Source organism: Scyliorhinus torazame, chromosome 3 (genome assembly GCF_047496885.1).
Source record: "Scyliorhinus torazame isolate Kashiwa2021f chromosome 3, sScyTor2.1, whole genome shotgun sequence".
Taxonomy (NCBI): domain Eukaryota; kingdom Metazoa; phylum Chordata; class Chondrichthyes; order Carcharhiniformes; family Scyliorhinidae; genus Scyliorhinus; species Scyliorhinus torazame.
Genome location: NC_092709.1, coordinates 287594294 through 287619053, shown reverse-complemented (window position 1 = coordinate 287619053; position 24760 = coordinate 287594294). Strand labels below are relative to the sequence as shown.

Below are 24760 nucleotides of genomic sequence, written 5' to 3'. Positions count from 1 at the left end.
ACGTACATAAGAGGCTTCCAGTAGGAAACCAGGAGGTTCATTGATGGAACACAAGTTAGGTAACAGGCACTATAAAACAGCTCTTTACACTTCTGCTCCCTGGTCCACACTGCCCAGGATCCTGCGCAAATGCCCCATCGGCCAGGGTGTGCGTGCTCCCAAGGTGACCACGTGGCCTACGGAGCCCACCCCCTTTAAGGGGCCACGCTAGCACATCCCCCCTCCCCTGAAATCCATTAACACATTACCCAAAAACTATATACAAAAGCTATAATTATTAACGGTGATAACCAACGATAGACAGTCCACCAAAACGTCAATCGGTCTGGAGACCTCCGGGTCCTCCCAAACCTCCGTAGCCCTGCCACAGGCTTGACGCTCTTTTGGGTGATCGAGTGGTCCACATTCGATGCCACCTCAGGAGGGACCACTTTGATGCCGGGTGAACTAGCCTCACTGCCTTAGACAGAAGCAGCAGATTGAACAGAAACAGGGGTCCCTGGGTCCCCGTGGCTGGACTGAGTTACAGGAGTAGTGACAATGCTCATTGGTCTTGTCGACTCCATAGAACCATATAATCACTACAATGAAGAAGGAGGCCATTTGGCCTATTAAGTCTGCACCAACCCTCTGACCGAGCACCACCCTATCCCCGAACCCAGTAAACCCACCTAACCTTTTGGACACTGAGGCAATTTAGCATGGCCAATCCACCTAACCTGCACATTTTTGGACTGTGAGAGGAAACCCATGCAGACACGGGAGTGCAAACTCCACACAGTTAGTCACCCAAGCTTGGAAATGAACTTGAGCCCCGAGTGCTGTGAGTCAGCAGTGCTAACCACTGTGCCATTCCATGTTGTGGGTTGCCACCACGCGATGACTCAGGTGGTTGACTTGCTTTTTATTGGTCATCCCATTAACGTCCACCACATAATACATGGGCCCTGACTGCGTCCCAGCAAGTTGCCAACAGCAGGGCGCAACGCTGCACCCTTGCCGAGGCTATGGACAACATGGGTGTATCTTTCTTTTAACAGGCTCAGTAATGGCTTGTGATCAGTCACTATGTCAAAATGTTGAGCATACACAGACTAGTGGAATTTGTTCACTGAATATAACTGCTAAGCCGCCCACTTCAATCTGGGCATAGTTTGTTCTGAAAGGGTCCTTGAGGCAAACGATGGGGTGTTCTGAACTATCTATCATTTTGTGGGATAAAACAGCCCCTACTATAAAGGGATGCATCACATGTCAGCAAGATTGGTTTCCCTGGATCAAAATGTACCAAGAGAGCTGACAACTGTAAGGCTTGGTTCACAACTTGGAAGGAGGCTTCTTCTTGAGCATTCGTTCATTGCCACCGCTGATTCTTTCTTAATATTTGGTGTAATGGTATCAATGCTGTGAGTAGATTCGAAACAACCCTTCCATAGTAATAGGGGCTGGTTTTGCACAGGGCGAAATAGCTGGCTTTTGAAGCTGACCAAGGCAGCCAGCAGTGCGGGTTCAATTCCCGTACCAGCCTCCCCGAACAGGCGCCGGAATGTGGCGACTAAGGGCTTTTCACAGTAATTTCATTTGAAGCCTACTTGTGACAATAAGCGATTTTCATTTCATTTCATTCATATCAAGAAAGGGCTTAAACTCACTGACATTTTTGGGAGAAGAGATGTCTCCAATGGCCTTCATCTTTTTCTTCCAGTGGGTGCAATCCTGTTGCAGCAAAGCACAATCCTAGGTACATCACTTCGGAGGCCTGAAAAGAACATTTTCCGCATTCTAGGAAAACCCCAAAATCACAAAACCTCTTTAATGCTTCCTCTAGGCTGGCTATGTGTTCCTCTGATGTAGTGCCAATAACTAGCATGTCATCAAGGTAAACCGTCTCCATGGGAATTCCCTGATGGAGATTTTCCATATTGTTCTGAAGGATAGTGCAGACTAAAATCATGCCGAACGGTAGTCCGGCATATTCAAGAGGCCTTTTGAACCATAGAAAAGTTACAGCACACAAGGAGGCCATTTAGCTCATCTTGTCCATGCCAACCCGAGGACACCGAGGTGCCCTTTCTAATCCCACCTTCTGCACCCGGTCCATAGCCCTGTGGCTTACAGCACTTAAGGTACAGGCCCAGATAGTTTTACATAGAACATACAGTGCAGAAGGAGGCCATTCGGCCCATTGAGTCTGCACCGACCCACTTAAGCCCTCACTTCCACCCTAACCCCATAATCCAATAACCCCTCCTAACCTTTTTTGGTCACTAAGGGCAATTTATCATGGCCAATCCACCTAACCTGCACGTCTTTGGACTGTGGGAGGAAACCGGAGCACCCGGAGGAAACCCACGCAGACACTGGGAGAACGTGCAGACTCCCCAATGCAGTGACCCAGCAGGGAATCGAACCTGGGACCCTGGAGCTGTGTAGCCACAGTGCTAATCACTTGTGCCACCGTGCTGCCCGTGCTTTTCAAACGTGTTTAGGGCCACTGCCTCCATCACCAAGTCGGGCAGCAAATTCCAGACTCTCATGCTCTGTGTAAAAAAAAAAAAAAAAAAAAAAAAAAAATGTTCCTCCTCATGTACCCTCTCCACCTTTTTGACTTGTCTTGAATCTATGCCTCCTGGTTCTGGAGTTCTCCACCAAGGAAAATAATTTTATCCTGTCCACTCTGTAAATTTTCATGGGCTTTTCACAGTAACTTCATTGAAGCCTACTTGTGACAATAAGTGATTATTATGATGATAATTTCCCCATAATTTTGTACACCTCAATTAAGTCACTTCTCAGCCTTCTTTGTTCCGAGGAAAATAACCTCAACCTATCCAATCTCTCCTTGTAGCTACACTTTTCTAGCCCTGACAACTTTCTTGTAAACCTCTTCTGCACTCTCTCCAGAACAATTACACCCTTCCTGTAATGTGGTGACTATAATTGCATGCAATGCTCCAGTTGTGGTCTCACCAATGTTCTATATAATTCCAACATTATATCTTTATTTTTATATTTGATACCTCTGCCAACAAAGGAGAGCATTCCATATGCTTTATTTACAACCTCGTCAACTTGAACTGCTGCCTTTAGGGACCTATGTACTTGTAAGCTAAGGACTCTCACTTCATCTACCCTTCTTAGTATATTCCCTTTATGGGTATTGATTAGCAAATTTCTGAAACTCCTCATCCAGATCCAGTTACAGGTGGGAGCGACTGAAGTCTAGTTTTGAATTGGTGAGGCCCCCACCAGCTTGGTGTCGAGGTCTTTAATTCAGGGAATCTGATACCTATCAACCTAGGCAGCTTGATTTATGGTCCATTTATAGTCCCCGCAAATCCTTATCTTGACCGATCAGATTTAAGTACATGGACTGTTGGCACTGCCCACTCTGAAAATTGAAATGGCTTGATCATACCAAGCTGTTCCAATCCTTTTACCTCTGCTTCAAGGTTCTTCGACAATGCACATGGCATTGGTCTGGTTGAAGAACTTGGGTGTTGAATCCAGGTTGACATTTATCTTAGCTTTTGTGCCTTAATCCGGCCCAATTCTTTGTAAAGGTCATTTTAATGCATCAGAAGATCTTGAAGGATGATGTCTGATATTTTGAAGATTTCCATCCAGTTGAATCTATTTTCTGTAACCAGTCTCTTCCCAACAAATTGGCCCTCCATGACAACCAAAGGCAAATTAGCCTCCTGACCCCTGTAGGCCACTGGGGTCCTGGCTGTTCTGAGGATCTTCAAAATTTCCCCATGTATGTTGAAAGCTTGGCTGTTGTCCTCTTCAAGCTTAATGACTGTGTTCCAGCACAAAGATATTCAAAGGTTGGCTCACCTACTGCGGTCACTGAAGTCCAGGTATTGACTTCCATTTTAAGGGGTCAACCATTTACTCTTAACACCATTTCAACTGGAGTCATCTTATTCAATTAGACTGCATTCAACCAATACATTGCAGGCTCTTCAGAGATCTTCTCCACTATGTTAAGTGGTGCAATGGTCTGCTGCTGCTGCTTTTTTGCATTGGCTCATTTTGACGCCTGATTCCTTCTCACTCCTTGTGTTCCAGTCTGATCCGGGGACCATCTCTGGCTGTGAGCTGCACCTGTCTGCGATTCATGAACAAAGGCCTCTGCCCAGACACATTTTGAGTCTGCTTTACACTTGCACAATTTACCTTTCTATTTTTTCCCGCCAAAATGGATAACCTCACACTTATGTACATTAAACTCCATCTGCCAAATTTTGGCCCATTCTCCTAGCCTTACTATATCCGTCTGTAAGCTCTTTATCTCCTCTTCACTGCCTGCTTTCCCACCTATTTTCGTATCACCCTGAAATGTTAATGTGTTACACTCTGTCCCTGCTTGCAGATCATTTATATAGATTGTAAACAGTTGGAAGTCTGAGGACTGACCTCTGGCACCCCGCTAGTTACAATTCACCAGACAGAAAAGGATCCATTTATCCTGACACTCTGCTTTCTGTCAGTCTGCCAAGCCTCCATCTAATCTCGTACTCTGTCCCCAATTCCCTGCGACTTCACGTTCTGGATCAGTCTTTTAATGCGGCACCTTGTCAAAAGCCTTCTGGAAGTTTAGATATACCACATCCTCAGGTTCCCCATTATCCACCTTGCTGGTTACATCATCAAAGAACTTAAGCAAGGTTGTCAAGCATGACTTACCGTTCATAAAACCATGCTGACAATGGTGGATTGAGCTTTGTCTTTCCAAATGTTCAGTCATCTCCTTAATGATTGATTCCAGCAACTTCCTCACCACAGAGGTCAAGCTGACAGGTCTATAGTTTCCTACTTTTTTGCCCGTCTCTCTTTTTGCACAGAGGTGTCACATTAGCGTGTTTCCAATGCACTGGAATCTTTCCAGAATCCAGGGACTTTCGAAATATGATAACCAATGCATCCACTATCTCTGCTGCCACTTCCTTGAATACCCGAGGGTGCAGGCCATCCGGTTCCAGAGACGTATCTGCCTTTAATCCCCCAGTTTATTCAATACCTTCTCTCGAGTGATGGCTATAGCACCAAGTTCCTCTTAATTAACTGCAGTTTTTGGAATTTTTTTAATTTTCCTCTCCCGTGAAGACAGGCAAAATATTGGTTAAGTGCTTCTGCCATCTCTGTGTTCCTCATTATTACTTCACCAGTATTGTCTTCTAAAGGGGCAACATTTACTTTAGCTTTTCTCTTCCTCTTTATAAAGCTTTTGGTATCAGTGTTTGTTTTCTCTCGTTTCCTTTGGTAGCTCACCTTGGCTTGTTTGATTTTTATTTTTAGTATCCTCTCGCTGGACCTTAAAGTTCTCTCAATCATCTAGCTTACCACTATCTTTTGCTGTATGATATGTCCAAGTTTTTGACTTTATGTCCTCTTTAACGTTTTTCAGCCATCGAATGTTTTTCTCCCTTTTTCAACTCCTCTTCCTATCAGCAATCTACTTTAATTGAGATGTATTCAATATATCCCTGTATACCCTCCATTTTTCCTCAACTGTCCTACCCTCAATTATTTGTGCCCAGTCTATTTGCCCAACTCTTTCCTCAGGCCTGCATAATTACCTCTGCCCAATGCTAAAACTCTAGAATGGGACTCTGTCTTCTCTCGCTCAATCTACATTTGAAATTCTAGCATGCTGTGATCACTCCATCCAAGAGGATCCTTAACGACAAGACTATTTTTCAACAACAGAAAATACTGGACAATCTCAGCAGGTCTGACAGCGTCTGTGGAGAGAAAACTGGGTTATGGGGATAGGGTGGAGGTGTGGGCTTAAGTGGGGTGCTCTTTCCAAGAGCCGGTGCAGACTCGATGGGCCGAGTGGCCTCCTTCACTGTAAATTCTATGAAAAGGGAGCTAACACTTCAAGTCTGGATGACTTTGTCAAGGCTAGAGAGAACTGGAAATGGTGTCAGATTTATACTTTAGTGGGGCCGTGGAGCGGTGGGACTGGATAGGGGCCAGCAATAGGTGGAGGTTGACAAAGATGTCGAGGATAGGCGACAAAAGGAATGTAAATGAGGGTGATTAAGGCTAAAAGGAGTGCTGATAGTGGCACAGAAAGAGATTAAAATGTGTGAATGGCAGAAGAAAGGTGAGCAGTGTGTCAAATGGCAACTAGGAACAGATGGCCCAAGTGAGGTGAGGGGAGGGGGAACAATGGTGAGGGAAAAGCAGATCAATGGCAGAATGAAATTAAATTGATAGAAATAAAAATGGGGTGAAGGTGGAGGAGAGAGTTGACAGTCTGAAGTTGCTGAAGTCAATGTTAAGTTCATAACGTGCCAAGCGGAAGATGAGGTGCTGTTCCTCCAGTTTGCGCTGGGCTTCACTGGAGCATTGCAGCAGGCCAATGACTGATATGTGGACGTGAGAACAGGACGGTGAAAACATATCTTCTGGCCTACCGCTAATCTTTGCACATCTTTTCTTTCAATTTGATACCATCCTAAACCTCCTTAGTTAACCATGGATAGTACATTCTTTTCCCAGTTTCTTCCTTTCTCAATGGAATATATCTTTATTATATATCTTAGATTTGTATAGTGCCTTTAATATAATAGAACATCCAAAGCACTTCACAGGAGTATTATGAAACAAAATATGGTCTTGTTCAGATAAGGAGAGAATGGGAGAGGTGTAGGGAGAGAATTCTAGAGTTTCGGGGCTAGGTAGCTGAAGGCACAGCCACCAGCGCTGAGTGATTAAAATTCGGGGTTATTGAAGAACCAAAATTAGAGAAGCACAGGTATCTCGGCTGGTTGTGGAATTTGCAGAGATTACAGAGGTAGGGAGGTTACAAGGCCATGGAGAGATTTGAACACAAGGACGAAAATTTTAAAATCCGGACTCTGTTAGTAGGTGAGCATCGGGTTGTAAAATGATCATGATTTGCGGGGATTTAAGAACCGGGCTGCAGATTTTGGATGACATCAAGTTTATGAAGGGTAGAAATGGAACGCCAACCAGGAGCTTTGGAATAGTTTAGCCTAGAGGTAGCATCGACATGAATGAGGGCTTCAGCAAATGAGATTAGACACTAACACAGTCAGACGATGTAACAGAGGTAAGATTGGTACTCTTCGTTCTGGCACAAATATGGGTTTTTAATCTCAGACTATTACCAGAGAGAGGGACTGAGTTGGTAGCTGGGAAACTGAGTTTGGAGCAGGGATTGAAAACCAGCGCTTCTGACTTGTCTTATTTAGTTAGAAAAACTAGTTCTGTTCCAGTACCAGATGTTGGATAAACAGTCGGATAATTTAGCAACAGTGGAGGAGAGTTGAGAATGTGGTGATGAGATACAGCTGGGTGTGCTTCTGGATGTTGTTGTCAAGGGGTAGTATCAGATGGGAAGTAGGAGGGGATCAAGGATAGATCCTTCGGGACACCACTGGTGACGGTGTAGGAGTGGGAGGAGAAACCATTGAAAGTGATACTCTGGCTAAAGTTAAATAGACCATGGGCAGGTGAGAGCGGTCCTACCTGATAGGATGGCTGTGGAGAAACGCAGGGGAAAGATGTTGAGGTCTGCACTACCAAAGCCTGCAGACAGATTGAGAAGGATAAGGAGGGATAGTTTACCTGTGTTACAGTCACTTAGAATGCCAATTGTGACCTTGATAAGAGTTGTTTTGATACTGTGGATGTGTCGGAGAACCCTGATTCCAGGGATTCAAACATGGAATCCTGGGAAAGATGGGCAAGGATTTGGGAGGTCAACAGCCTTGAAATAGTTTGAGAAGCTACCAGGTAGACCTGCATTTTGTTTTCTGTGTAACGCTCAGAGCTGAAATGAAATGAACCATAATCATTGAAGATCCAAAGGTCAAAAGCAAAACACTGCAGAGGCTGGAAATCTGAAATGAAAGCAGAACATTCTGGAAATATTCAGTTTATCTGTCAGAATATCTGAAGAGTGGGACCGAGTTAACTTTTCAGATCAAAGAACTTTTGTCAGAGGCTTCCGGTGACGGCAGGCGGGAGGCGGCCGCACAATGGAGGGCTCCCGGTCGGCAACGGCATTTTTGGGGCTTTAAGCCCGGTCCCAGGGTCCGCGGAGGCGGCAGAAGAAGGGAGAAGGTACGGAGGAGGCACAGTGGAGACACAGGAGGAAAAAAGGAACAAAGAAAAATGTCGAGGGTGAGCAAGAAAACGGCCGAAAAAAAAACAGCTGGAGGTCTGTCGGGGAGTGGAAAGGTCACCGCGGGGTCACCAGGAAAAATGGAGGCTGGAGCACCAGGGAAGGCCGCACTGCTTACGGCTGAAGAAATAACTAAGGTGATGGCTGCGGAATTTGAAAAGCAGGTTGGCGCAGATTGCGAAATGCCTGGATACGGCGAGGAAGGAGATGAGGGAGGTTTTGAGTGTGCTGGTGGAGGAGGCGGTTTCCCCGGTGAGGACGGAGGTGGCGAGCGCAATGGGGGAGGTGCGGGAGCAAGGGGAGGCGCTGAAGGAAGTGGAGGAGACGTTATTGCAGCACGGTGATCAACTTGCCTCGATGGGGAAAGAGATGCGGAAGGTGATGGATACTAACAAGGATCTGCGAGGAAAAATGGAAGACCTGGAAAACAGATCCAGGCGACAGAATTTGAGGATTGTGGGGCTGCCCGATGGAGTTGAAGGACCGTAGCCGACTGAGTACTTTGCCACGATGCTGGCAAAATTATTGGGGGAGGGGGAGGATCCCTCCCGATATGAACTGGATCGGGCTCATCGGTCGTGGAGGCCTATACCAAAGACGAGTGAGCCCCCAAGGGCAGTGACTCTGTGCTTCCGTAGGTACAGGGTGAAGGAGAAGGTCCTGAGCTAGGCCAAGCAGAAGCGGGTGGTGCAGTGGGCTGGAGCTGGTATACGTATATACCAGGACTTTACGGTGGAGCTGGCAAGGAGGCGGGCTGCCTTCAACCGGGTGAAGAGGGCACTGTACATTAGCAAGGTGCGGTGTGGCATTGTATATCCAGCGAAGCTGAGGGTGACTTACAAGCTCGGACTTTTATTTTGGAACGACGGAAGCAGCGGAGGAGTTTGCGAAAGCAGAAGGACTGTGGCAGAACTGACAAATTGAGGAATGGCCATGTGCCGATGTAACCTCATGACTGTGTTTTCTTCTTTTTTGTATCACTGCGGGTGTAGAGATTAAAGGAGCCAATGTGGTATATATTTGGACAAGGGAAGGGATGGGACTTTCGCTAGAAATGAGAGCTCTTTGGGGTGTAGGTGGATATGCGGGGTTTGTGTGCTAAAAGGGGATCTTTGGGCTTTCCTAGGGCCGGGCAAGTGGGAAAGGGACCCGGGCGGGGGCCTCCACGCTGGCCAGTTTAAGCCGGCCAGTGGACGGGAGTGAGGTGGGGGGAGGGGCTGCGGCCATCGGAGCCTGGCAGAACAGGGTCCGAGTGGTCTAGCCGGGGTGGAAAGTTGGGGGGGAAGGAACCGAGGTTGGGAGGAGGAGTTTTACAGGAGGCAGTGGACAGGAGGAGCTGGAGACCTGTGGGGGGGTGGGGGAGAGCTGTGTAAGATTAAGGGTGACTACGGGTAATTCCTGATTCCTTTTTGCCATTTGTTTATATAAACATGCGGGTTGAGGTTTGGTAGTTGGTGGGTCGATGGGATCGTTGTTATTATGGGGACTGACATATCTTGCTGATTATTGTTTATTGTTGATGGAAGTAAATGTGGGAGAAAATGTGAAAAAGGAGGAGAATAAATTTTTTTAAAAAAAAACAAAAACTTCTGTCAGGATTCCGAAAGGTGATCAACCTCGAGCATCATTTACCCCATGTTTCTCTCCCCAAATTCAGGCAGTTTTGAGCAGCAGTTTGAATTTTTATTTAATTGAAGACATACCACCCTTTGTCAATTTGTCCAATAATTGGTCAGTAGTTTCTATTCGTTCCAGTGATAAATAGCATTTGTATAAACTGGGTTAGTGGAACAGAATAGATTTAGGATTTTGTAACTGCCTTCGATATCATAATCACCAGGCATCAGTTTGGCTTTTAATAGGATGCAAAATAGCTTCGAACATAGAACATTACAGCACAGTACAGGCCCTCGATGTTGCGCCAACCTGTGAAACTAATCTAAAGCTCATATACACTATTCCATTATCATCCATATGTTTATCCAATGACCATTTAAATGCCCTTAATGATGGTGAGTCCACTACTGTTGCAGGCAGTGCATTCCACGCCCTTACTACTCCCTGAGTAAAGAACCTACCTCTGACATCTGTCCTATATCCATCTCCCCTTAATTTAAAGCTATGCCCCCTCGTGCTAGCCATCACCATCCGAGGAAAAAAGCTCTCACTGTCCACCCTATCTAATCCTCTGATCATCTTGTCTGCCTCTATTAAGTCACCTCTTAACCTTCTCTCTAACGAAAACAGCCTCAGGTCCCTCAGCCTTTCCTCATAAGATTTTCCCTCCATACCAGGCAACATCCTGGTAAACCTCCTCTGCACCCTTTCCAATGCTTCCACATCCTTCCTATAATGCGGTGACCAGAATTGCATGCAATACAGCAAATGCGGCCGCACCAGAGTTTTGTACAGCTGCAACATTACCTCATGGCTCCGAAACTCAATCCCTCTACCGATAAAAACTAACACACCGTACGTCTTCTTAACAATCCTATCAACCTGGGTGGCAACTTTCAGGGATCTATGTACATGGGCACCGAGATCTCTCTGTTCATCCACACTTCCAAGAACTTTACCATTAGCCAAATATTCCGCATTCCTGTTATTCCTTCCAAAGTGAATCACCTCACACTTTTCTGCATTAGACTCCATTTGCCACCTCTCAGCCCAGCTCATCTATGTCCCTCTGTAACCTGCACCATCCTTCCGCCCTGTCCACAACTCCACCGACTTTAGTGTCATCCGCAAATTTACTCACCCATCCTTCTACGCCCTCCTCCAGGTCATTTATAAAAATGACAAAGCGCAATGGCCCCAAAACAGATCCTTGTGGTACAACACTAGTAACTGAACTCCAGGCTGAACATTTCCCATCAACCACCAACCTCTGTCTTCTTACAGCTAGCCAATTTCTGATTCAAACTGCTAAATCACCCTCAATCCCAGCTTTTTCACATGTTTAGCAAGGTTAGAAAACTTAATACTCTTTGGGCATTCCACTGCAGGCTAACAAATTGCAGCATGATTTAGTCCAGTAGATTTAAGTGTCTCATAGCTCTAGGCATTTGAAGGCCGACCTTTGGATTAGGTCTGTCTGCAAAGAGCAGGGCCCTGTGTATTAATATATGCTGGCTTCCAGTACACACTGATGTGCCACACTGCAAGCCCGACTGACTATCTTAAATTGGTTGTCAGCGTAATTCCGATCACACTGCTGAAGATTATTTGGCAAATATTGTGCAATTGTGGAATCATATTGAATGTTGGACACTGTTTTGAGTTTTTCAAGTACGTGCTGGTTGGGTACATTATGTGCCTTGCCCATAGTGAACAGCAGCTGGTACATGCTGTTGATACGATCCGCCAGTAATTGGGACGATTGGCCTACATAACTTGGCATCACACTGGCACTGAAATTCATATACCACATTACTCATTGTGTGAGTTGACCAGGGAGAACCGGTGGATGTGGTTTATTTAGACTTTCAGAAGACTTTCGAAAAGGTCTCACATTTCAAATTAATATGTAAAGTTAAAGCGCTTGGGATTACGGGTAGTGTCTTGAGATGGATAATAATAATGGGTAGTGTCTTGAGATGGATAGAAAGCTGATTAGCAGACGGGGAGCAAAAAGTTGGCAGGCAGTGACTAGTGGGGTATCGCAGGGATCTGTGTTGGGATCCCAGCTTTTCACATTATATATCAATGAGGTGGACAAGGGAACTAAATGTATTATCTCCAAATTAGTAGATGCAAAGTTGGGTGGGAGGGTGAGCTGCGAGGAGGGTGCAGAGATGCTTCAGGATTTAGACAGGCTGAGTGAATGGGCAAATGCATGGCAGATGCAGTATAATGTGGATAAATGTGAGGTTATCCGCTTCAGGAGCAAAAATAGGAAGGCAGATTATTATTTGAATGGGTGTAAATTGAGAGCGGTGGATACTCAGCAAGACCTTGGTGTCCTCGTGCATCAGTCGCTGAAGGTAAGGGTGCAGCTACAGCAGGCAGAAAAGAAGGCAAATGGTGTGTTGGCCTTCATAGCGAGAGGATTTGAGTATAGGAGTAGAGATGTTTTACCACAATTGTAAGGGCATAGGTGAGGCCATACCTGGAATATTGTGTGCAGTTTTGGTGTCCTTATCTGAGGGAGGATGTTCTTCCTATGGAGGAAGTGCAGCGAAGGTTTACCAGGCTGATTCCTAGAATGGCGGGACTGTCATATGAGGAGAGACTAACTTGGTTAGGATTATATTCATTGGAGTTTAGAAAAGTGAGAGGGAGGATAGGTGGCGCAGTGGGTTAGTCCTGCAACCTCACGGCGCCGAGGTCCCAGGTTCGATCCCAGCTCTGGGTCACTGTCCGTGTGGAGTTTTCACATTCTCCCCGTGTTTGCATGGGTTGCGCCCCCACAACCCAAAGATCGGCAGGCTAGGTGGATTGGTCACATTAAATTGCCCCTTAATTGGAAAAAATGAATTGGGTACTCTAAATTTAAAAAATAATAATTTAAAAAAAAAAAGAAACGTGAGAGGGGATCTCATATCAACTTGCAAAATTCTAACCGGATTAGCCAAGGTATATTCAGAAAGAATGGTGGGGGAGTCCAGAACTAGGGATCCTAGTTTGAGAATAAGGGGTAAACCTTTTAGGACTGAGGTGAGGAGAAATGTCTTCACCCAGAGAGTTGTGAATCTGTGGAATTCGCTACCACAAAGTAGTGAGGCCAAAACATTGTGTAATTTCAAGTAGGAATTAGATATAGCGCTTGGGGCTAAAGTGATCAAGGGACATGGGGGGGGGGGGGGGGGGAAGGCGGTATCAGGGTATTGAACTTGATCAGCCATGATAATGAATGGCGGAACAGGCTCGAAGGGCCGAATGACCTCTTCCTCCTATTTTCTGTGTTTCTGTACGTAAAACGTCTTTTTGGCTTGACGGCGAATGTCACTCGTTTTGCTACTGCATAGTATGTGAAACAGATAGCGTCACCTTTTTCTCAAATATTTGAGATATCTTTCCCTTTCAGGGTAATCTGAGGTAGACAAGGCACCTTTCATGGCTGAAAGTGACCGTTTTGGGGTCCAATTCCGGAGTTTGCATGATATACATAGTGAAATGATTTGATCAGGGTAACCATTATCCCGCAGGATGCTTTTGATTTTAGCTTGGGTGGTGAGGAAATAGCTTGGGGCCCTATTTGCGAGGCTGACGATGAGGCCAACCTGTAGCATGTGGAACTGTAGGAATCCCGACATGTATTGACCAGTGAAGGTAGTAGACTGTGGCAGAGCACCCCTTGCAGATTTCCCAACAGAGTTCATTTGATTGCTCCATTTCAAAGGTAAATTTGAGCACAGGATTGGAGCCCATTAAGATGTGTAAAGAGATTATTACATGCAACTGCAGATTTAAATATAGCAAACATATCATCCAGGTATCAGAAGGTTGGGCTTCATTCCATCGAAGGCACATTGGCACATTTCTCATGGAACCAAACAAAGATGTTTGTGAGGGCTGAGCCTCAAGGGGATCACATGGCAACAGCTTCTACTGGGCATACATGGTGTTGTTAAAAGTGTACTCAACTGCACGACTTGCTGAGTTCATAAATTTGATGAATATCAATTCATGGAATACTGGCCTAGATCGCCATACTGTTTTCAGAAATAATGTTCTTTCGTTAATCTTATGATTCAGGTATTGATTAAATAGCCATTATATTTTAAAGCAGGGCAATTCATTATTGGTTAAATTTGTTGATCATCTCCTGGCTTTTAATGAATTTGTAGTTCAAGAAGGATATTTATTATGATCATGATTTTGTGTAATTGCAAAAGTACATTTTAAGTTAACCTTGTTTTGTGTTCAAAAGAATCTGAAAATTAACAGGCACAACCATTATTTCTAAGAACTGCTAAATAGCAAACTTTATTTTAAAATGGAACAGTAAGAAGTCTTACAACAGCAGGTTAAAGTCCAACAGGTTTGTTTTGAATCATCCGATGAAGGAGCTGCGCTCCGAAAGCGAGTGATTCGAAACAAACCTGTTGGACTTTAACCTGGTGTAGTAAGATCTCTTACTGTGCCCACCCCAGTTCAACGCCGGCATCTCCACATCATGGCTTAAAAGAGAACATCTCGAGTGTTCTAGCCTATGAGAATAAGGCATGTCCTCATTGTGATATGTCAGGAAACTTTAAGTGAGCTTTCCCTTTCTCCTCTTTGACTTTTAGCTGTTACTTTCATTTTTAACTTTTTAAACTTGCAGTGCTTCTTCAAAGTAAACTTGTCCAGACCCTCCACCCACTTCTAATTTCAGTTCACTTGCATTCTTTACAGCTCAACCTCCTCTTTGGTTAAAGACCCAGGAATTAAGAAGTTGCCCTGTTGTCATGGTTTTTTCGAACCTCAAGTAATTTTTTTTTAGAAGTATCACGAATTAACCCCCTTTATCCAAGTTTCATTTGAAGCAAAGAAGCTTTGAGTGAAAACCATGCTAATTCCCCAAGGGCTTATTTGGTAACAAAACATTGGGTGGGGGGGGTGGGGTGGGGGGAGGAACAAAGCATTGTTGTTGATAGTGCAGCTCGATGCTTAATGCATCTTGAGTCCAGTTGCAGGTGCAAGCTTGGCCTGGTCATTTAGGAAAATGAACATGTGAAAAATTTGGGGTTTTGTACATCGGATGGCTCCAACAAAGTTTTAGACAGTTGTACATTTTTTCATGTTTAGGGTTTATTGAATACTGCAATTGAGCAGAAAATGAAGTCACCAAACCTGCATCGGGTATATACATTTTATTTCATTTAGCGCCATAGATTGTAGCAATTTATAAAATTAAGAAATGCTAAAACAAACCGGTATGGCATGCAATATTTTAATATAAAAATAAACAGAATTTGAAATGGATGGTCTCATTTACTTCACCTGTCACAGGTATCACCTTCCTGGATTGGTTGCATAATCTCCAGTTGAGTGATAATAGTAATTGAAAATCAATTCTCAGATTTTTCTCTTTCTACAGGTGCATTAGACCGCTGTGTAATGGGAATTACTGCAGTGGAAATCTTGAATGCCTGTGATGAAGCTGTTCCAGCTGCTGTAGATACTCTAAGTCACCCTGCTGTAAACCTGAAGCAGGCCATGACTCGACGGAGCCTCACAGCTTTGAAACATATGGCACACCACAAGCTCCAGACACTTGCTACCAACCTTTTGGCCTCTGAAGCTGCTGATAAGGTATTTAAAAATTCTGACGTTCCCTCTGCAACCGTATTTTTTCGTAAAATATTACACAATGCCGACTTCTAATTGAAATTGATTGTGGTAATTTTCATAAGTTTGCTTGGGCAATGAGGATTTTTTGTTGGATAAAGACCAAAGCCTGTATTGTAGGGTATCACTAAGACTGAAGAAAATGGAATAAATCAATAAGCTTGGGTATTAACCCTGTCAAATGAGGAAGGGAAAAGTGAAGGTGGTAACATGTTATGGAATTTTGTGATGTTAAGGCAACTGATTAGTTGGAGGATAAACTGGCACGCTGTATATTTAGATTTCAGAACAATGAGAATGTAGTGAGCAGGAAATACTTGCAAAGAAAAAGGACATTGACCGCGAGCAATACTTGCACACATATATATTACTGTCTCTTTAAGCTATTGCAACATTTTAAATGAATGCCGAACTATTGATTTATATCTCATTTTGTTTGCGTGGTGCAAAATGTGGAAAATATTATTTCTAATGACAAAACAGGAAAATGTGGTTCGTTCTTTATTGCTGAAATGAATTGTAAATGAATGTGTTTAAAAGCAAATCAACAAGCTTGCAATACAGCATTTATCTACAACCTTTAGGTGATCTGCCTGATGTTGTTTATTCACAGCATGCTTTCTATGTAGTGTTACAATTACTTTTATTTTCTGCTGTGAATTTTTAATAGCACGCTTTTATAGTGCAATTAGAGATAATGGCGTCAGAAATGGCAAACATTACTCTGGCTTCCAAACATGAAACTATATGGCCTGTTAAGTCCTTTTGGGGTCTAGGAAAACTGCAATTATATCTTCACCTATGTGGTAACAATTATGAGGATGAAGGAATAATCACTTCATGAAAAATGTATGCTGCTTTCATGGATTTTCCAGTACTTCTGTGCAGAGATTACAGCTGAAAAGCATGAAATCTGTTGGAAAGTATGCAACAGTGGCACCCTGTTGGTGAGCATGGTTTTCTCCTTCTTGGCAATGAGGATGTTTAAAATAGGTCATGAAATAGACTAGAAGAAGCTCACCGATTATGAGCGAACAAATTAATTGAACTTGCAGGACTTCAAGAAGTAATGCCATAAGAATTTGTGTGAGTGAAGTTTTGACTTTGAACCTCTATGAGATGCCGGTACTATATTTAGCTCCAATTGTAAATAAAGGTTTCATCAAATATCAGGTCCAGTTCCTTGAAAAAATGTTTTGTTGTTTTGCAGGATATTGGAAAATGCCAATACTAAGTTTCGTTTTCAGTTGGCTTCAGATTCACGTTTACAGAAGATCTGTGTCAGTGCAAAATTCAGGCCATATGGCAAAACTGTCTGTGTTTGCCATCATTGCATGGATGAAATTGACAGCAACTTATAAGCACAATAAATTATTACTATTTCTTACAAGTTTTCAATGATTAGCCCAGAAAAAAGTCTAGGTTACTGAAAGATAAAATACATTTTTCTGCATACTGGGTTTTTTTCCTGGATATTCCACCTTTGAAATGAGATTTCCCTTTATTCATTGGAAGTGATTTGGCTATGTCTGTCTGTGCAAACAAATGCATGTTTTTTGTGCAGGAGCCAGTAGATAATTGGGCATGAGCACTGATGATCATCTCCTGACTGCTTTCGCTCCACTGCTCCTCCACCCCCCCACAACAGTATAAATCTGACCCTATTTCCAGTTCTCTCCAGCTTTGGCAAAAATTCATCCAGACAATGTTAACTCCCTTCTCTTTCCACAGATGCTGTCAGACATGCTGAGATTGTCCAGTATTTTCTGTTTTTGCTCTCTTCTCTTTCCTAGCTCTCCTCTTTGATCAGGGATATTAAATGCTGAAGTCAATCATAGTGGGTCTACAGTCACCCTAGCTGAAGTTAGCCAATGGTGATTAACTCTCAAACTTCATAGATCTGTGAGACTCAACACTAGCTCATGAAATGATTTTGAATAGCTCCAGCAATTGCAGTCATTTTTTTGGTAGGGCGTCTGTGCTGACTTGACAACTTAAATATTAGCTTGAAAGAAGATAGTTGTCCTGAACATTGACCGGGCCAGCCTGGCTTTTCATGGAATCCCTATAGTGAATGAGTAGAGTTAGAAGTCTTGCAACCGAGTTTTCACTCACCTGATGAAGAAGCTGCGGTCTGAAAGCTAGTGATTCCAACTAAACCTGTTGGACTTTAACCTGGTGTTGTAAGACTTCTTACTGTGCCCACCCCATTCCAACGCTGGCATCTCCACATCGTGCACAAGTAGGCCATTCGACCCATTGTGTTTGCGCTGACCCTCCAAAGGAGAGCACCCCACCTAGGCCCGCGCTCCGCCCTATTCCTGTAACACCACCTACCCTTTTGGTCACTAAGGGGCAATTTAGCATGGCAAATCCACCTGACCGGCACATCTTCGGACTGTAGGACGAATCCAGAGGAAACCTACATAGAGACGGGGAGAATATGCAAATTCAACACAGTCAGCCCCTTAAGGTCGGAATTGAACCCAGGTCCCTGGTGCTATGAGGGAGCAGTGCTAACCACTGTACTCTGTGATCTCAGTTGATATTATAACTGGATGGGAAGATCACAGAATGGAACACTGGCTCAAAAGACTGTAACTTAAATAAAATGTGGAGGAACAGAGTCACAGGACCGCTACCTATTTTTAAACCATGATGTGGAGACGCCAGAGTTGGACTGGGGTGAGCACAGTAAGAAGTCTTACAACACCAGGTTAAAGTCCAACCGGTTTGTTTCGATACCACTAGCTTTCGGAGCGCTGCTCCTTCCTCAGGTGAAGGAAGGAGCAGCGCTCCGAAAGCTAGTGATATCGAAACAAACCTGTTGGACTTTAACCTGGTGTTGTAAGACTTCTTAGTGTATTTTTTAACAAGAACAGAAACATTTATTAAATACAAAAAAATTGGATTATGATACACTTTGATTTATGATGCCTTTGTTTAGCTGAACAATTATTTTCTTTAATAACATTTTTCCAATTAAGGGGCAATTTAGCGTGGCCAATCCACCTACCCTGCACATTTTTGGGTTGTGGGGGTGAGACCCACGCAGGCAGTGGGAGAATGTGGAGACTGCACACGGACAGTGACCCAGGGCCGGGAGTGAACCCGGGTCGTCAGCGCCGTGAGGCAGCAGTGCTAAGCACTGCTTCACTGTGCCGCTTAATAATTACGTACATGTTTTAGAATTAACCCAGATTACAAAGTACATCTAAATCTACAAGGTCTAACTAGCACAAAGTTCCTTTTAGGTAAGATGATTGTGGTCAAATACACAATCTGCTCTGAACCCAAATTAAGTGGAGTTTTAAGTGGGTTTAATTTCATGTCTCTTCACCTGGAAGAGTAAAACATATAATTAGATTCATGCTGGACAAATGTGTTTGCATGTGTGGGGGTTGGTTGAGTTCCAACTGTGCTTCGATTAAGCTTCGAGAGAGCTATCGTGTGAAAAATAAATAAAAGGCATAAGAATGTGGGTGTTGCTTAGCAACTGGGACCTTATAAGGTAGAGAAGCTTTTAAGTTTTAAATTGGCGAATTTGATTGCATTCGCAGACAGGTAAAGCAACTACTTCTAGCAGAGCTCTGCTAGAAGTAGTTGCTTTAGAAGTTTGGAGAGAGAACATCTTTGCTAAAAGGAAAAGCCATATTATTGATTAGTGGTTAAGAAAACACATGCCGGAAATCTAAGTCCAGCCAGTTAAGGAAATTAAAGAAATAAAAGGAAGTGTCCAAAATGTCTGGAGTTAAGTGAACAGAGACCAAGGTAGGTTCAGAAGAATTCAAGGAAGAATGAACAAAGTGTTCTGAGTTGAAGAGACAACTGCAGTGACCAGATTTAAAGTGGAACAGCAGCCCTCAAAGTAAATCAAACATCTGATGCCATTTTAATACAGCTTGAGACCTGAGATAAAACAATTGTGAGCAGTTTGCACAGCAGCCAAGACAAATCACATCTTTCAGGGTTGGTGTAAAATACTGGACTCTATTCGCTGTTAAAAGTGGAGTGGAAGCTTTGTTTAAAAGTGTAATTTGGAAAACCTGTTCTGGAATTTGGAATGCAAACTGCTAAAGGAAAGCATAATTGAGTGAAGATTTTAAAGCATATTTTTGGTAGCGGAATTTGCAAACTCTCATGTGATCATCATCTGGGGGGATTCTGAGGAGAAATCCACAGACATGAACTTGGGTTCAGAGCGGAGTGCCTGTATTTGACCACACATCGTGTGTGCTTAAAGGGGACTTTTTGTGTTGATGAGACCATTGTAGTTTAAGATGGAGTTTGTAATCCATCTTGATCTTTAATTCTGTGTGTTATTGTTAAGTAAATGAGGGAGCAAAGGAGTATTGTATAATCAACTTTTTATGTTTAATAAATGTTTTTTTCTTGTTAAAACTAATTAACAGTCCTATGATTCTGTTCCTCCACATTTTATTTAAAAAGTAGTAAAAGTTACGGTCTTTTGAACCAGGGTTCCATTCTGGGATCTTCCCGACCAGTTATAACAACAACTGGGATCGTAACATTTGTTGCCTCGGGTCCTTTTGCCAATTCCCCTCCAGTTATCAATCCTTCAGCCACTGGAAATAGTTTATTTCTATTTACTCTATCTAAGTACATTGTGATTTTGAGCATCACTGTTGCACATTTTGCACATTTCCAAATTGTGCCAGGTGCTCCGAGTTCAAGACATTAATGTAGATCAAAAACAGCAGTGGTCGTAGTCCTGAAGCTTGGGGAATGCACCTTTTACCTTCCTCCATTATGAAGAAACACGGCTCCCTTTTCTATCCCTGAGCTAAATTTGTATCCATTCTGATGCTGACCCTTTTAACCCATGACGAACAATTTTGGTAACACTCCTAAGAGATGGTACTTTATCAAATTCTTTGATTGTCTTAATCAAAAAATTCAATGAAGTCAAACATTTTTTGCTCTTGAATCATAAGAATTAGGAGTTGGCCATTTGGCTCATCAAATATTAGGACTGGTGTGATAGTGGCCTTAACTCTACTTTTCTGCCTACCCCGATAACCTTTTTATTAAAAAAAATGATGCATAGCAAAAATATCCAAAACAATTAACCAAAATTACACAATAGAAGAAAGAGACAAACAAACAAAAACACATCTTAACTTCAACCCAAAAAACTAAACTAAACCCCCCAACAGCTGATGAGACTAGCTCTTTAAAAAGGGAAATGAATGATTGCCATCTTCGATGGTACCCTTCCATCAATCCTCTAATGGTGTACTTCACCTTCTCCAAATGTGGAAAAAACACAAGGTCACCCAACCATGCCGAGGCACGAGGTGAAGTAGGAGACCTCCACCTAAACAGAACCGGGTTCCGGGGCTATCAACAAGGCAAAGGCGAGGACATCCGTCTTCACCCCCGATTGAAGCACTGGCGAGTCTGATACCTTAAATATGGCCACCAGCGGACAAGGATCCAAATCAACATTGAGTATCTCCCACATGGTGTTAAGGAAAGAGGCTGGAAGCTTACCAATTTGGGACAAGACCAGAACATGTGTGTGTTAGCCAGCTCACACTTGTCCTCTTCCCCCTCCCCCCCACCCCCCCGCCCTGCTCATCCTTGCTTTAGTCATATGCACCCTGTTCACCACCTTAAATTGAATCAAACTTAGACGAGCACATGAAGATAATCTTTATTATTGTCACAAGTAGGCTTACATTAACACTGCAATGAAGTTACTGTGAAAAGCCCCTAGTCGCCACAGTCCGGCACCTGTTCGGGTACACGGGGAGAATTCAGAATGTCCAATTCGCCTAACAGCACGTCGTTCGGGACTTGTGATTGAGCCTGTGAAGTGTCTCGCGCCATACCTCACCATCCTGAATGGGACTCAATCCATCCTCCACTCACTCAATTGAGATGACTCAGCTGATAGGATATAGCTTTATGTGCCTAAAATAGCCCCTCCCCCTCCCATCAGACCCGGTCAAGGACAAAGTCCTTTTTAGCAGGGATGAGGGCGGTGCCAAGGGCAAGGTGGGGAAAACCTCGAGCGGAAAATTGCAAAAATACCTGACAAGACTGGAGCCAGACAGTTGGAATTTCTCCACCAACTCCTTAAAACTAGCAAACCTACCATCCATGGGCAGGTCTCCAAACTTCTCCAGACCCTTCCCCTCCCATTACTTAAATGTCAAGTCCAGACCTGCCGGCAGAAAAATGTGGTTGCAGATGGGGGCTGGCGCAGAGAGGGAACACAGCTTGAAATGCAGACTGGACTGCTTCCAGATTATGAGGGTGGAGACCACCAGTGGATTCAGGGAAAATCTCAATGGAGAAAAAGGCAATGATGCATTAACAATTGCGTAAAGACTAGAAACAGTGCAGGAGCTATTTTCTGAATATTAGCTGCCCAGTAGTAAAACAATTCGGGTAGAGTTGAGCCCCCTGACTGTCTGTCCCTTTGGCGCAAAGCCCCACGGATCCTTGGAGTCTTACTTGTCCAGATAAAGGACAACATTAATTTGTTGACTTTGCAAAAAGGACTTGAGAAAAAAGGGGAAACATTAAAAAAGGAATAAAAATCTCAGACGCGTGTCCATTTTAATAGTCTGAACCCTACCCGCCTCTGCAAGTCTGACTTGATACTGTCAACCAGATTAGTGCAATTTAAGTTATGATGTGAGGCCCAATTGTGGGCCACCTGAAGCCCCAGACAACAAAGCTAGTCTTGGCAAGGTGAAGGAGCCGGGGGGGGGGGGGCGGGGTGTTGGTTGACTGGAAAACATTCACTCATGCCCAAGTTCAACTTGTAACTAAAGAAGGAGGCAAAAATACCAAATAGCTTCATTATCTCGTCCATGGAGGGTACTGGGTCCATAATATAGAGAAGTAGGTCATCGTGTGAAGGGACACCAGATGCTCCACCTATCCCCGATTTATCCCACTCCATTTAACAGAGGGCCTCGGGGCTATAGTGAGAGGTTCTATTGCCAAAGTAAACAGGAGTGGAGGCAGTGGACTCCCCTGCCTCGTACCCCTATTCTACGGAAAGTAAGCAGAGTTCAGGACATTGATACGAATATGAGAAGTAGGGCCCATATACAGTAGTCTAATCCAGGGAATAAACTTGTGGCCAAATCCGAACTGAAAAATCTCAGCAGATACTCCCATTCCGCTCTATTAAATACCTTTTTGGCATCCAGGGAAACAATCCTCTCCGAATGGACAACATTTAACAGACGACGTATATTGGCCGACAATTGCCACCTCTTAAAGCCTGCCTGATCCTCCGATCTTGCCACCTCTTAAAGCCTGCCTGATCCGCAGTGCCAGCACCTTGGCAAGTAGCTTAACAACTGCGTTCAAGTGAGATGGGTCGAAATGATCCACGCTCTTTTGGGTCTTTGACTTTTTTGAGAATCAATGGGTTCGAGGCCTGTATGAGGGTAGAGGGCAATGCAGCCCGGGATAAAGAATCAGTATATTATACCTACTGGTTCCCCATCATCTATCCTGCTCATTACCACCTCAAAGAATTTAAATAAATTTGTCAGACATGATTATCCATTCATGAAGACATGCTGACTCTCCTTGATTATATTAAGCATTTGTGAATTTTCTGCTATTACATCCTTTATAATGGACTCAAATATTCTCCCAATGACAAGTTAAGCGAACTGGCCGATAGTTAGTTGCTTTTATCTCACTCCTTTTTTGAATGAAGCTATCATTAACAGTCCTCCAATCCTCTGGGATTTTTTCAGAATTTAAGGAGTCTTGGAAGATGACAACCAGTGCATAGACTATCTCTGTAGCTATTTCCTTTAATATCTGGGGATGCAATCCATCAGGCCCAGCGGAACTATCAACATTTAGCCCCGTTCGTTTCCAAAGTGATTCTTGTTGAACTTATTTCCCCCCCACCCCTCTTCTGCCCCTTCATTATTTGATTTTGGAATGTTATTAGTGTTTTCCACCGTGAAGACTGATGCAAAGTATTTGTTCAACTCTGCTACCATTTCCTGCTTCCCCCTGATTATTTCCCCAGTCTCATTCTCTAAGGGGCCTACGTTCACTTTGGCATCCCTCTTACTTTTTATATATTTCAAGAAACTCTTGCTGTCTGTTTTTATATTATTTGCTAGTTTATCCTCATTGTTTATCTTAATTTTTTTAACCAATTAAGGGGCAATTTTAGCATGTCCAATCCACCTACCCAGTACATCTTTGGGTTGTGGGGTGAGACCCACGCAGACAAAGGGAGAATGTGCAAAATCCACATGGACAGTGACCCGAGGCTGGGATTGAACCTGGGACCTCAGCGTCGTGAGGCAGCAGTGCTCGCTGCTGCACCACCCCTCATAGTTTATTTTCTCCTCTTTATTATTTTTTGGTCAGCTTTTGATGGTTTTTATAGTTGACTCAATCATCTGGCTTACCACTAACCTTTGCCACATTATATCCAGTTTAATGCTATCCTCCCTTCCCGAGAATCCTCCTTTCTTCCTGGGATATATCCATATTACTTTTGTAAATATTTTTATTGAACATTTTAAAATTTATTTCCAAACACAAAAACATGATACAAAAACACGCTTAATAAATTGTAGCGCACAAAGACTCCATGAGACGAATAGAGTGAAGTCGATGAGGCTTTATTAAGCGTGTCTGTTCCCCCACAGCTCGATAGTAAACTGGCCTGCGGGGGAAGACTCCGGCTTCTTATACTCCGCCTTCAGGGCGGAGCTTGAGGTCAACGGCCAGCCAGGACCCGGGATCTGTCAGCCAATGACATTAGGGCTTCCAGTCCCACATGACCCCCAATACATACTACCACAATGCAGAGCTGGGCTGAAAAGTGGCATAAGAACATAAGAACTAGGAACAGGAGTAGGCCATCTGGCCCCTCGAGCCTGCTCCGCCATTTAATGAGATCATGGCTGATCTTTGTGGACTCAGCTCCACTCTCCGGCCCGTACACCATATCCCCGAATCCCTTTATTCTTTAGATAGGTATCTATCTTTTTCTTAAAAACGTTTAAAGAAGGAGCCTCAACTGCTACCCTGATAAGTATGAGGTGATTCATTTTGGTCAGACAAATTTGAATGTGGATTACAGGGTTAATGGCAGGGTTCTGAAGAATGTGGAGGAGCAGAGAGATTTCGGAGTTCATGTCCATAGATCTCTGAAAGTTGCCACCCAAGTGGATAGAGCCGTGAATAAAGCCGGGTTCACCTTCCTTGGGGAGAGTGGGAGCATTTATTAACAGGGGGATTCAGTTTAAGAGCGGTGAGGTTATGCTGCAACTGTACAAGACCTTGGTTAGATCA

The 24760-nt window shown here is 43.7% G+C and overlaps 1 protein-coding gene across 3 annotated transcripts in view; it reads left to right on the top strand.

Moving 5' to 3' along the window:
* Positions 1-24760, top strand: part of wdr7 (WD repeat domain 7) — a 1110115-nt gene that overhangs the window by 234147 nt on the left and 851208 nt on the right. For all 3 annotated transcript variants that reach the window (XM_072497366.1, XM_072497365.1, XM_072497364.1), the window contains one exon: positions 15192-15406. In XM_072497366.1, the coding sequence (XP_072353467.1) occupies positions 15192-15406 (215 nt within the window). The remainder of the gene's footprint in view (positions 1-15191; positions 15407-24760) is intronic.